Here is a 13,593-nt window from a genome sequence, read left to right as displayed (position 1 = left end):
CATTTCAAGTTGTTCTGTCTAACTCCGTTCACTTAGACAGAAGTCAATTATAAAATAAATAATACAAACTACTAAAACTTTACAAGACTAAACACATGGTAAGAATGCTAAAGAGAAAATGTCACATTGTAGTTATAATTTATCAAGTGAAGAAGAAAAATTACTAAATAAAGCAAACTCAATACTTCTTTCTTTTTAATGCTGAACTGATTCTTTACCAGCACAGAGATCATTCTCACTGCATAATTAAATGCCACAGGAATTAACCAAATTAATGCCACAATTTAGAAAATGAACAAGAGCATCTCTCACCAGGTCTCATCTCTGTAGAACTGGGACTCATTACACCCTCAGCTAAGGGGATGTCCATTCCCACATCCTCTTGTATCAACCTGAGAGGTAAATACAAAGTAGTTTCTTAAAGAGATATATATAGCTCATGATCTTATACGGAACTAAAATTTCCTCCAACATAACCACTTCAGATGTGATTACAAAATTGATGGTGCAAACAACATTATTTCTCATTCTATACAAATGAAGATGGTTTTGGTTATCCAGCAAACTGAAGACATCACTGCAAGGAGCTTCAGCTACTCTTTGTAAAACAGTATATTCAGGACTGTATATATAGTTACTATATAGCACAAATTAGTAGGTTTTCCCTTTTTTGGTATCATTTGTATCTTGGAGCAATTCTGACGCAAACCAGTAATATTGATGCAGGTGATGTGTCACAGTGAAGAAGTTCAGAAAGTAAAAAAGTGAAAACCAAAACTACATCACAGATTTTTAAAGACTAAATTGTTGCAAAATACCTTACCTAGACTCCATTTTTAGGAAGATAGTAAGAAATTACATTTAACATACATACATACATATGCAAGTACCTACCTACACATATACATACAAGGAAAAGGCACTAAGTGGTGAAAATAGCAACAAAGGTAGTTAAATGTTTAAAGCAAGTTGACTTGAACTGTTTTCATGCTTACTTGTTATTTAAATATTTTACAAAATACTTGCTTGAAGGATGGTTCAACTGCAAATAAGAAACTACATTTTAAATTTTCAGGGCACCCTTAACAGCTTCCAAACTACTGGCAAAACTATTACTTCAAGAGAGCTTCATTTACTTTATCATAGTACTTGTAGCATTTTACTCTGCATTACTGTTCTGAAATCTGTTTTCTTTTTTTCTTTTTCACAAAGGCTGAAGAACAGACTATTCTTACATTTTGACCAAAAGAACTGGGATGAAACCAGGAACTGGTACTTTTCCCTGCAACAGCATCAGCTGACTGTGTTTTGAATGATTCAAGTGATTCAGCTGAACAGATCTGAATAGGTGCGGCTTATTGCTTTTACAGTTTCTTCCTGCCCTCACTTTCCCAATGAGGAGGAAATACCCTTCTTATTTGATTGTGCCCAGACAAGACCCTCTGGTCAATCAGTGTATCGAAGTATGAGTATAGTTTCTGTGATTTCTCATTAATTTCATATGAATTATATATAAATGTGCATATGTAGGGCTGTCAAAGGCTTCACTGTGCCTAAAGTTGAAAAAGATGTTTATTTCAAGTGCCGTGAGATCAAATTCCCAATACAGACAAGCAACCTAGTGAACTCCCACTTTTCCATAAGACCATAGAGAACAAAGTTTAAAGCTATGGTCAGCTTATGTTTGTGCTGTTCAGCTTACAACCAAGCCTCTCAAAAAAACCTGATTTTACTAATTTTGATTTTATCCCCACGTACTGTATAGTAAATCTTTCATGAATACAGAGATGAACAGCTTAATGATTTTTACAAAACATATCAATTCTGGAATATGTTTAATTACTGTCAAAGAAGGCTTGATGCACAACAGAATAGTGAAGAAATTTGATCAAAGTATCCTGTTCATGAATAATATGGAGGTACACATTGTCCCTTTTCCCCCCCTTCTCTCTACAATTATCTGTATTCAGAAAAACTGAATACCACCACAACTTACATAGATAATGTAAATAAATCATTAGAGTCTTTGTGGGTTTTTTTGGTTTGGTGATTTTTTTTTTTGTTTGTTTGTTTGTTTTTGTTTTGGGGGTTTTTATACAATCCATAATAAAAGATGAGTAATGAAGACTGATTCATTCACCTGAATTAACTAGAGAGAAATCCTAGTTCCAAAGAAGTGCTGTAAGTAATAGCTGGCTAAGGCAAAAAGCCTTAGTGGAAAGGGTATGGGGAGAGTATGAGTATTTCTAACCCATTTTTAAACTCAGATTAGGATTTTATGTTTTAAAAGTTAAAATTAAATAAATAAATAAATAAAATTAAATAAAATTTCATTTTATTTTATTAAGCTTTCAAAAAGTAAAACCGTGAAGACTTCAATTAAAGCAGCTTATGACTAGTCAGATGATGACTTATGGGTACTCAAGGGTTTATATTTTGGTTGGGAAGAACAGAATTTTGGTACTATGATAGTTTCAATAGAATGACAAAAGACTCCTTTTCTCTACAAAGACTGATGAAAAGACTATAGCAAAGTTGGGACTGCTTTAACCACCAAATTTTGTCCCTATGTTGTCAGTTAAACAACAGAATGGTTGGGTGGTTTTGAAGAAGGGTTTCTGGAGGTTTTATTCTGGTTTCTTACTCTTGTAGTTTTGTTAATAAACTTTCTTTATTCCTTTTAAGTTTTGAGCCTGTTTTGCCCTTCTCCTAGTCCATATCTCACAGCAAGAAAGTAAGTTCTCTAGTGATGTTTTAGCTAGTGCTTTAAAACCACTACAGGTACTTGGTTACTACATTGGTTATTCAAACCATTAATTTATGATATTTCTTACAGCTTTATCAGATCAAGTGGCAATTTCATACTGCACAACCTTTGGAAATTACTGGAGGAAATTATTTGGAAGGAAATATTCAAAGTTGTGTGAATAGTAAGATACAGCAGGATATTGAAATTTCAGGCTTTCTGTATTGAAAAGAGACACTATTCTCTGCGTAAAACAAAAAGAAAAAAAAGTTTAAGAATGAAGATCATCTTTTCCTCTGTATGAAAAGAGCACAACTGAGTTTTATATACTCTATGCCTACAGAAACAGTGACAATTATAACCTGAAATAAAGCAATTTCCCACAAGTAATTAATTCACAAATTTAGGGTAGCTTAACATTTTTGCAATGCCCAGGACAGAATTATCCTAAATCATGGCATTTCTAGGGTTACCTCAAGACTGCTTTTCTCCCTGTGGCATCTTCTTTTTATTTTTTTAACACATACGTATTTGAGTTGGTATTGCTACTTTTTCAAGGGCCTCTTACACTTTCACAACAAAAACTCAAAGTATTTTTCTGCTTTTACTAGCAGAGACCACTGCAGCTGAGTTAAACCAAAAATTTTTATCATAGGTGTGAAGAACAGTACATTTCTAGGTATTAAAAGATATATGTGTTTGATACACTTGTTTGAATTTCGTATGAAATTCAGCTACGAGCAGCATACTCAAAAAATATCCTTCACTTATGGATTACAGTTAAATAACATCAGAATTTGTTGGATAATTTCTAATTTTATTTGTTGACACAGTGTTTTTAATGTCAAAAATCTGTACTGTTCATATTGGATTATTAAATTTGGAAAGTAAGATTCTCTGTTCCTAAAAGCACTTGGTCAAAGCAGGCATTTAAAAAGTCCAGTTACGAAAAGCATTGTTGACACAAGGTTCTCCATTTCATCTTCAATTTCATAAAATGCTATTGCCTTTCAGAAGATTTTTAGAGATTAGATTAGGAGAAAGTCTGACTTGGGAGCTAGTCTTATTTTTCGGAATCCTTTGTGCTTTACACGAAGACATTAAAGATTCCTTGCCAGACATACAGTTTAGTGAAAGTTCTTAATTTTCATATGCCATAGTCAATATTTCAGTCATAAATTAATGGGCAATACAGACATGTTTAAAATCATATTTAAATTATATGTCTGTGATACTGAACCCCAACAAAAGGCTTCAGAATTGCCATCAGTAAGAGAATAAGGAGGATATAGATGAAGACTGTTTTCTACAGATACAGCTTCACATTTTCTGATGGATTTTGAGAGGATGTTATGCTGAGCAGCTCAGCATCTTGCAGAGTAATTTCTGGCTGTGCAGAAGCTCTCAACAGACCTCAGCAGGAACCCTAGTAATGGAAGTCAGACCACAGAAACTTTAAAATAGACAACTATCTCCTGTTCCTTTCCCACAGACTACTCCACACGCTTTCAAAATTCTGGCTTATAAAATCCCTTGCCTTGCCATAAGGGCGCAGCTTATAACATGGATGATGTGGACAAAAATATTTAAGAGAGATATATATTTTTTTAATCCCTTTTTAATGAATGCTCCTATTGAAGAAATAAGTTACTTTGGAAAGCCCATTCTAGTCAAGTACGGTTTACTGGATTGATAAAAAAAGGGATCTTGGAACATAAGTCAAAGTCAATTAAGGTTTTTTGTGTCATAAATGACTTCTTTTATATTGTACACAGACTGGTCATTTAAGGATCAGCTGCACTGGGAATCAAGTTACTGATTATTTGCTCTGATATTCAGGTCTATGATCTTGTTCAGAAGCAGCTAAACACCCCTCATTTCTCAAAGGTGGATCAGAGACAGATATCAAATTCATACTAAAGGAGGAGAGGCTGGAGGCTGAAATGTTTTTCTTGCTCTTTTTTTTGGTTCAGACATTCTTACAGCTCAATAAATTAATAAGCTTTAAATAATTCTTAATGCCCTCTCAGATCAGTATTTCTCAAAACTAAAGTTATCCTTCCTGACTTTTCTAGGTACAGCAGCAGTCTGCTATTTTGGAAAGAGCAGCTTTGAATATTCACAGCAATATGTCATAATCCCTATGGGCTGTGCTGCCTCACCCTTGTGTCATCTGTGATCTATCACCAGTTTCCCAAGTTGCTCTGCAGCTATTACATATCAAGAAGTTAATTTCTTTAGTCTAAAACAAGATATGCTTCCAATGCACTGCTCTGAATAAACACCTACAACATGCAAAAGAGATCAACATTAATCCAGCTGTGACGGTCACCACAATTTATTCACCAGCTGGACTTCAAAATGTATATATTGTCCCATTTTCTTTACTCATCATTGTAGAAGTTTAATCTGAAGTGGAGCCCACAACTTCCAGGCATTTTTCCTACAAAAGTAAATAGTGTTTCCTCCATGCTCTTCTCTCTACATACAGAAATAATTTTATTCTTAAATTTTCACAAGACATAAAAAGTTTTTTTATAAGTTTCAAAACATGATGAGTAAAGAAATGGATGAAATGAGTAAAGAATGGATGAAATCACTTCTGTGCATATTAATACATGCTTGGTTTGGATACTAAATGTGAAGAGGGGACATGAAGTGCAGTGGATAGGTTACTTAGGGACTGGATATTTAGACTTTTTTAATCTTCTCATATTCCACATATTATGCAGGTATTCCCTGGTTTTGAATGAAGTAATATTCCTGCTGATAGGCCACTTTCTCACTAGCTTGCAGTGAAAAACTAAGCTGTTTTGAAGAACACATGAAGTGAAATTTTAGGTACAAAAACAAGGGAACTTAAACTCATTGAGATACTTTTGCAGCACACAGGCAGCACAAAGTTCTTTTCCTTTGAACCCCTCCCATCCCCACCCTGTGACAACACCCTTATGCAAGTACTGAGCCCAGGAAAATAGAACAGAGTGCTTGAGGGATTGGATATGAGAGGAGAGTATTTTCCTTGGAAGGTATGAAAAAGCCCTTGGCATTTATCCAGTAATTCCTGTCTACTGCCTCTCAGCACAGCTCTCTCTGAAAGTGCCTTAGCATTAGGGAGGATTAAGTGTTTTGCCAGCATCTTGTGTAAACCCATCTCTGGCCTGCCTGATGGGTTTCACATCATTTTGATCACATCCCACCTGGACAATGTCTAACTTCTTTCAGACAAAAAAAGAATTCCTTCCTATTCAGAAGCACTTAAAAGCCTTAGAAGAACCTAAAGCAATCATTGAAACACTCCACTAACTTCAGCTTATGTCAAGGATGTGTTTACACAAAATGTTTTCTTAATTGCTCCATTCATCTTCAGTTTAAAATTATAGAAATGCATATAAATTTAGAGCCAAAATCTCTTTCCAAATACATGACTTACAAGGGGTGTTTTGCTATCAACCATCTCTGTAGCTACTAGTCACCATTTAAGCTGAGCTGGCAACTAAGCATCTCACAGGCACTCATTCACTTTTCCCCACTCCAGTGGGATTGGATGGAGAATACAAAGTTAGACTTGGGGGTTCAGTGAAGAACAATACAATTGCTAAGCATCCACCAAGCCATACCAAACTCCATCCCTGAGCCATGATCACTCCCCCCCTTGCTGGGTAACCCCTCAGATTATACACCAGGCATGATGTCTGTGATCAGCTTGGGTCAGCTGTTCCTGCTATGTTTCCTGCACACTTGCTTGCTCACAGGGCATGAGACACCAAAACTCTCCTTGACTTAGGGTAAGCGTTACTTAGCAGCAACTAAAACATCAGTGTGCCATCAACATTGTTCTCATACTGACCCCGAAACACAGCACTTTACCAGCTGAGAAAAAATGAACTCTATGCCAGTCAAAACCAGGACACTACTCCAACATTCACCTCACCTCATATAAAAGAATGGCAAAACCCATTCTGTTATCACAATTAAACACTCGATGTATTATTTCATTTTTAGAAAAGAAACTGTTTTGCTATTTTGCATTTATATCCAAATAGCACATCTTTTGCTTTCCTTCATAGGACCCTACACTTGTGGCTTGTAATTACTGTGTCATTTCTGTTCAGAAAAGATATTACAGGTTTATAGACCATTGCTACAACAGCATTTTTTAAAAGAACAGCAAATGTCTACCTTCTACTTTTACAACTTGGAGTGCTCAGAGAAGAAAGTCAGTCTGTCCATCATCTTCCAGTTGTAGATGTAACTCCACAAACTGCTGTAACTGAGGTGTGTTATTTCCGAGACCTTTAACGCTACTGGACTAATAACAAATCCTAATGTAATCTACATGGTGTTTGAGTTTTGATGCTTATCATCCAGGTTACATAGTTCTTTGCAATGTTCTGCAAAGTCAGAGAAATGCTGGACAAACTTCAGTATCAACTGTGTCTACAGGCCAGAAGGACATGCCTTAGGAAACAGTGTTCATATATGAATTTCAGAAATAACACCTGACAAAATAATGGGCTTTAGTGTGAAGAAACTTTGATGAAAATACAAAGGAAGAAACAGAGAAAGAAAGCAACAACATTAGTCCCCAAAAGCCTGAATGGATTGTACACTAAGAGATGAAGACACCATTCGGAAATGCACCCAATAAACCCAAAATTACTTCCTATAACTAGTCCCCTGCTACAAAACTTCTAGGCATAAAAAAGAATTTATGCAGATACCTATTCAGAGATAAAAGGGACTGCAGTGCTAATTTTTTAGGTTCTGCAGAATTAATGATCCCTAAACTGTAGAAGAGTATGCAACAAATCAAATTGACATACACTGTGCAATATTCAGTCAGTATCAGTCAGAGATTATGCTTCAGCTCTATCCACATACCAAGAAAATTAGTGTATTGAAAAGAATCCACTTCAGGATTTCTGAGACTATAAAGAAGTAATTACTTTTACTCACAGCTGTGTAAATATGTATACAGGTGACTTGTAAAAATGGATTAATTCAATAACCTCCCAAGACCTGAATTTAGCAACCATATGTTAGAAATTAACAGTGTTTCGATTGCTATTTATTTTGTAGCTCTTAATCACAAATTAGTTTAGGAAAAATCTATAGATTGAGCACTATAATTTATGCATAGCATGAGACTTCTATTCCCATATCTGTATGAAAAGGAAAAAAAAAATGCTGTGGTGATTTGTTTAAGCCAAAACGTTTATTAATCAAACATCTGTGCAAATGCTAACTCATCATTGTCATACTACTTGCTGCATAGTAGATTACAGGCTCAAAATCCTATTTTACAGAAAAATATGTCACTTACGAAAGCTACAGAATAAGCCATTGCTAAATATTAGCAAAAATATGATAAGTTCATTGTTTTTAATACTTCAGTTTTCATGTGCTGACATTTGCTCCATTTTCAGCATGGGAGGTGAATGAAGAACTTAGGCATGACAATAAGAGGTAATATTCTTTCTGTAGAAAAGTCATACGTTATAGCCACAAGATTTGAAAACATGTTAAAATTCTCACTTAGAGCCACTGAATAAATTTTTAACCATTCTTCATTAAAACATTTCCTAGTCTCCAATCACATGCATTGTTTAGTGTCTGCTTATCTCTCCATCTTTTACCTTGTTCCTCTTTTTTAACTTATACTATAAGCCTCATTTTATTCCAGGAAGCCAGTTACAGTAGTAGGCTCTCCTGGCTCCTCGTATGAGCTTAAGACTGTTAAAAAACAAAAGCTGCTATTCTTAAGCATATGCTGCTGCTTTCACTGCTGCTAGGCAGCCACATGCTGTCTGTCCTGACCCCTTGCCAGCTCCCTCCCTGTGTCACAGCACAAGAGAAGCAGGTAAAGCCAGGGAAGGATGCAAAGAGCCATGAAGGGACAAATCCAAGTAAACAAGGATAATGGATTTCAGTAGGCTATTTCATCAACCTTATGCACACACCCATGGATGAGGAAGGCCTATGGAAGAGATCCAGGGCTCCAGCCTTTTCAATTATATGTGACTTTCAGCCACATGAAATAAAAATGCAACTTAATATAAAACGAGGGAAATTTAAGTCCCACCTATATATCTTGCTGAAATGGGGACTTAGAAATGCAAGCCAGGCTCATGCTGCCAGCAGCAGATCCCTGAGTCTCCAAAACTACGTAGCAACTTCATGGCATGAATATGGACAGGAGACAATTCTTTATGGTGCTGCTTTCAAAACGCATCCACATAATAGCACTGTCTCCAGCTATGGCTCTTACAACAGAAGGACCGAACCTGCTAGGTTCCTAATACTACCATTTTAATAACATTCTCTTAAGACAATATTCTGTGTGCAAAAACAGATAGTAACAAATTCTAACGCAGAATAACATGTCTTAACATCTATTTCTTTGCTTAGCATTGCACTTTTATACCACCACAGGGTTTTGCCCTTAGAGCAGGGGCTGTTCTCTGTTAGGTGCCTAGGTCAATGCTCCTTCATCTTCACTGAGACAATGGAAAATCACCAGAATCAACAACACAAAACTGGGGAGCTTATGTGATGGGTGCTCCTCCATCAGTATTTAAAGATCACAAGGTCTGACTGTGTACATTCAAAGCAGTACTAGCATTTAGAAAGCATGTTCCTGATCTCTTAATAGATGTTTATAGTATTCTACAGATACTGTTTCACATATCTAGATGATCTCTTAATCAACAACCACTGCTGAACAAACATTAGAAATGCAACGTGGTAATGCCAGCAGAGAAAGTGGAAATTAAATCAATCTGATTCTAAAGATCCATAAGTATAAACTGAAAATATACTTTCTTTCTATAATCAACTTTTAAAATTTATTAAGATGCCAGGGACCTGATTCCCACCTTCCACTCTCATGAAGCGATTTATTATTCCCTGAGAAAGCTCAGTTTTGGTTTTCCTAACTCTTAAACCAGTTTACCTTCCTGATTGTGTGGCTCACAGTGACCTTTTTCCTGCCATACTGTTCTGTCAGGACCAACCATCAGAATACCTGAAGCGCCAAATTACGTAACTGGTACATGAGAGGCACTTGAAAAAGCAGGGTGCACCTTGTATCCAGCGCAGCCATCTGTACTTTCAAGAAGTATGCTAATGACTTCAGAGTAGTTAACAGGAGAGAGGCTGCATGATCAGAAGCCAAAAAATCTTTAGTAAGTTTTAAATATTATACCCTACTGGACTTGTCCGTTCTCCACTGGACTTGTGGGAAATCTCCTCCAACTATTAAAATACAGACCGTATCAAGCCCATTTGTATCCAAATTAAAACATGCTAAAATGCCTCAGTCTGCTCTTCACCATTATTCATAATCACTCGTTCTGAAACTGAGCTAGTACCTGAACTTCCGTGGGTATTTCTCTTTACCACTCAGTTTCTCTGTAATATTGGCAACTTCTTGCATTGCTTAATGGATTTGTTTATCAGATGGTTGCATGTACAGCAATGATGGTACTTATTACCATCCTAAACTAGGCTGGAATGAAATGCTTTAACAAAGCATCTTACAACAGGTCAAGTATGTCTTGTCCACATGGTAAAATGTGATGATGACTTTTAGAGACGCTAATTACAAGAATTCACTTCACATCAAGATGTACATGCTTCTTTTTATCTGTCCATTAAAGCATTAGTATTTATTAACAATCTTCTGATTTCAAGCTCAGCTTTTAGACAGTATGTTGATAGATAGTAAAAGATACATGGCAACATTTTTTTAATAAGGTATGACTTCTATCTTTTCTTCCCCTCATACTGCTTTTCTCTGATCCTGGTTTATCATCTCATTCCCTATTCTCAAAATACTTCTATTTCCTCAATACCTTAAACATTGTGAAATTCTTTGTTTTCTCTTCTCACATCTGTATCACTGTACTGCCAAATGTCTATCTTTCCATCTTTTCCATGTTGCTGTATCAATAATTTCAATTTACAGTGTTCAATGTTATTATAATTTAGGTTCTTAACTGACCTACTACAAACTTAAAAATAACTAACAGCTATCTTTTCCCTGTCTTGGCTATGAGTGACCTAAAGAAAAGTCTCTAAAAAGTTGTTAATGTCAAACTGTAGTCTCTCCTAAAGTTGCAGTTGTTGGAGATGTAATAAACAGTAGGGGAATTTAAGTTACAATGCAAAATGCAGAGTGGGAATTTTAACCAGAAAATTAAAATGGAAATATCATATTGGGTGTAAACTGGTAACTGAAATTAATTCCCATCCATACTGGGAAATTATCAGCATGGGAAAAATACAGGAAAAGTCCCAAACATGAGCCAGAGAAGACTTAAACGGGTCACATAAGCTCTACTGAAGCAGTAAAACTGGAAAACATGCTGGCCTGCAGCTTGCTTGCACTGGCAAGAGGTGTTAGGGGCAAGAAAGATTGTTAGACCCGGCAGCTGGCAGGTCTGAAAGGCATGTGCAAAGAGAGATGGGAAATGCAGAAAGCCACCAGTTATCTTCAGGAGCAGAATTCTGTCACTGAATTGGAAGTGCCACACAAGCAGTAGGAAGATAAAAACCAACCCAAGTGTGGGAAAGAGAAGTAATGTCAGTGATAGCAAAAACGCTGTGAAAGAGTCAGAGTGACAGGAAATGCCAGACTGAAGAAGTAATCTTCAGGAATGAGGTGAGAAAATGGGGCTCCTCCTTCCTCCACATGGCACTCCTCACATATTACAGCTAGGGAAATACACGGGCAAGGTTAGCTATATGCTCTACTTCCAACAAGCAGGCAATGGTATATCTTGCTGGGGTTGTGCCCAGCAGAAAGCTCTTTAGAGTCTGCTGCCAATGTGTAGGACACAGTCAGGTTTCATCTGTTAGCCTAAAATAAAAAAGTCCCATCTGCTGCTGTCTGGTTTTCGTAAGTGCAATGGCTGTAGGTAAGACCACAGACTACAAGATACACTAAGAACTAATAAGGAGTAAATTCTTAAAATCCCGTAACAGCTAAACCACTTCCTTCAAAGTCCAAAGGAAAAACCAAGTAGATGAGCTGCAAAATCTGTCAAGTAACTCAAATGTCACTCCCACCTTCCTCTGCCTCAGTATCATTTGTTATTGCAGTGGCACTGTCATTTTCTGGGTATTTATACAGGGTGTGATAGCAAGTGTTTCCAGTCCTGAAGACACTACAGTGATTTTAAAAAGCCTTACACAGGTGCTTTCAAAATCATATTCTCACCTATACATTGCTTCCTATTAAGTTTGCAAGCTGCAGCTTTATTGCCCAAACAAAGACTGGGGCTTTAAGATGGCTTTTTTCCTTATGCCTTTTCCTACAAACATATTACAAACTGTAAATAACACTGTTCTCCTATTACTGCTGAGTATTATACAGAGGTGCCACAAAACTGCAACAGACTGCTTGTAGCAGGATCTAAGTTTTTTAAGTAGTGAATGCATACAAAAACTAGATTTGTCTCTAACTACATGAATTTTCTACTGTCCAGATTAATGCAAGGCCAAATAAAAAAACAGACTCATCGAAGCCAGGAAAGAAAAGGCTATTTTAGATCTTTGTACACCCCTACCCCACATGAGAGCCACACAAGAGTGTGGCTGAGAATCAAAGCATGAACATGGCAGCCCTGGGAAAAAGAAATGTTTGGCAGGGTAAGGATCAGTGTGCATTGTTCCCTGCTCTGACCCCCACGGTTGTTTTAATGCCTCCTGACAGTGCTGCTAGAGCTGTGTGCATCCTCCCTTTCTCAAAACAGCTCTGCTTTCCAAGTAAATAAAGATAAATCCAGAAATCACATCTCTGCCTGCCCCTGCTTCCCTTCCCCAGCTGCCTTAGAAGAATTCTGGCTAAATGCACCAAACAAGCCTGCATACATTTCCTTTCAATGTCGCTCCAAGTAGCCAATATTTTTACATTCTGTTTATTTCAATGCCTCCTGTATTATCACTATCATCACTATCATTTATGGGCTTACCATACTTGGAACTGAAGAATATTTTCATTCCTTCATCACAGACAGAAAAGCAAGCAACTGGATGAGCTGAATCAAGCTCCTATAATTAAATTTTAAAAAGAATACTGCCTGCACAAACCAACTTTTGCAGTAATTAAATCTCTTACCGCTGAGATTATTGCTGCAACCCTCATCAGTTAACCTTCAAAAATTACACATACTGTTCACCGCAACATTTTAAGAGGGCTTTGCAAAAAATTCAAAAATCATATGCTTCAATTGATATGGAAAAAACACCCGAAACTGTAATGGCAAGTAGCCTACAATGAGAGCTGTCACAAACAGTCGAGCTACCAGTAATTAAGCACTTTTAAAAGCAAGCTATACGCTGGCAATGCCCTTTCATCCCTTTTTGCCCATTGTATCCTCAGAGCTAGGCAAAAAAAAGCTGAAAATAATCCAGCATATTAGGTGACCGTGCAGTGAAGTTTTGTTTCCTAATTATAAATACCATGCCTGTGCTCAGACAAAAGAAATCTTTCTGAACTGATGTAAGCTTCTCTGGTAAAGAGCTGCAACAGAATTAAAATGCAGCTGCCCTGTTTTCAGTAACGAGGTCCTGAGTGCTTTGCATCATGCTGACTAGCATTTACCCTTTTTCTGTCTGAAGTAACTGCAATAAGGAGCCGCTAATCAGAAAATCTTCCGCACATCTGCCACTCGGAGCAAAGAGATGCTTACCTTCTGAAGACTTGAGAAGGCCTTTCTACTGCAAAAATAGTAAGGATGCTCCACTGCTGCACTTCAGCATCCCTCGCTCTCCAGCAGTTTACTAGGAGCACAGATCCTCCACCATTTTCTTGTCACGTGGGTAGTGGTACTGCTAAATAA

General features: G+C 36.9%; 1 protein-coding gene across 2 annotated transcripts in view; it reads right to left on the bottom strand.

Moving 5' to 3' along the window:
• Positions 1-13,593, bottom strand: part of PRUNE2 (prune homolog 2 with BCH domain) — a 62,962-nt gene that overhangs the window by 34,247 nt on the left and 15,122 nt on the right. For both annotated transcript variants that reach the window (XM_088054431.1, XM_088054432.1), the window contains exon 3: positions 313-392. In XM_088054431.1, the coding sequence (XP_087910557.1) occupies positions 313-392 (80 nt within the window). The remainder of the gene's footprint in view (positions 1-312; positions 393-13,593) is intronic.

The sequence above is a fragment of the Pseudopodoces humilis genome, chromosome 4, assembly GCF_049639895.1.
Source record: "Pseudopodoces humilis isolate 2021_Gansu_Grassland_sample_001 chromosome 4, ASM4963989v1, whole genome shotgun sequence".
Taxonomy (NCBI): domain Eukaryota; kingdom Metazoa; phylum Chordata; class Aves; order Passeriformes; family Paridae; genus Pseudopodoces; species Pseudopodoces humilis.
The sequence above is the reverse complement of the archived record's forward strand: the minus strand, read 5'-3'. Positions and strand labels throughout refer to the sequence as shown.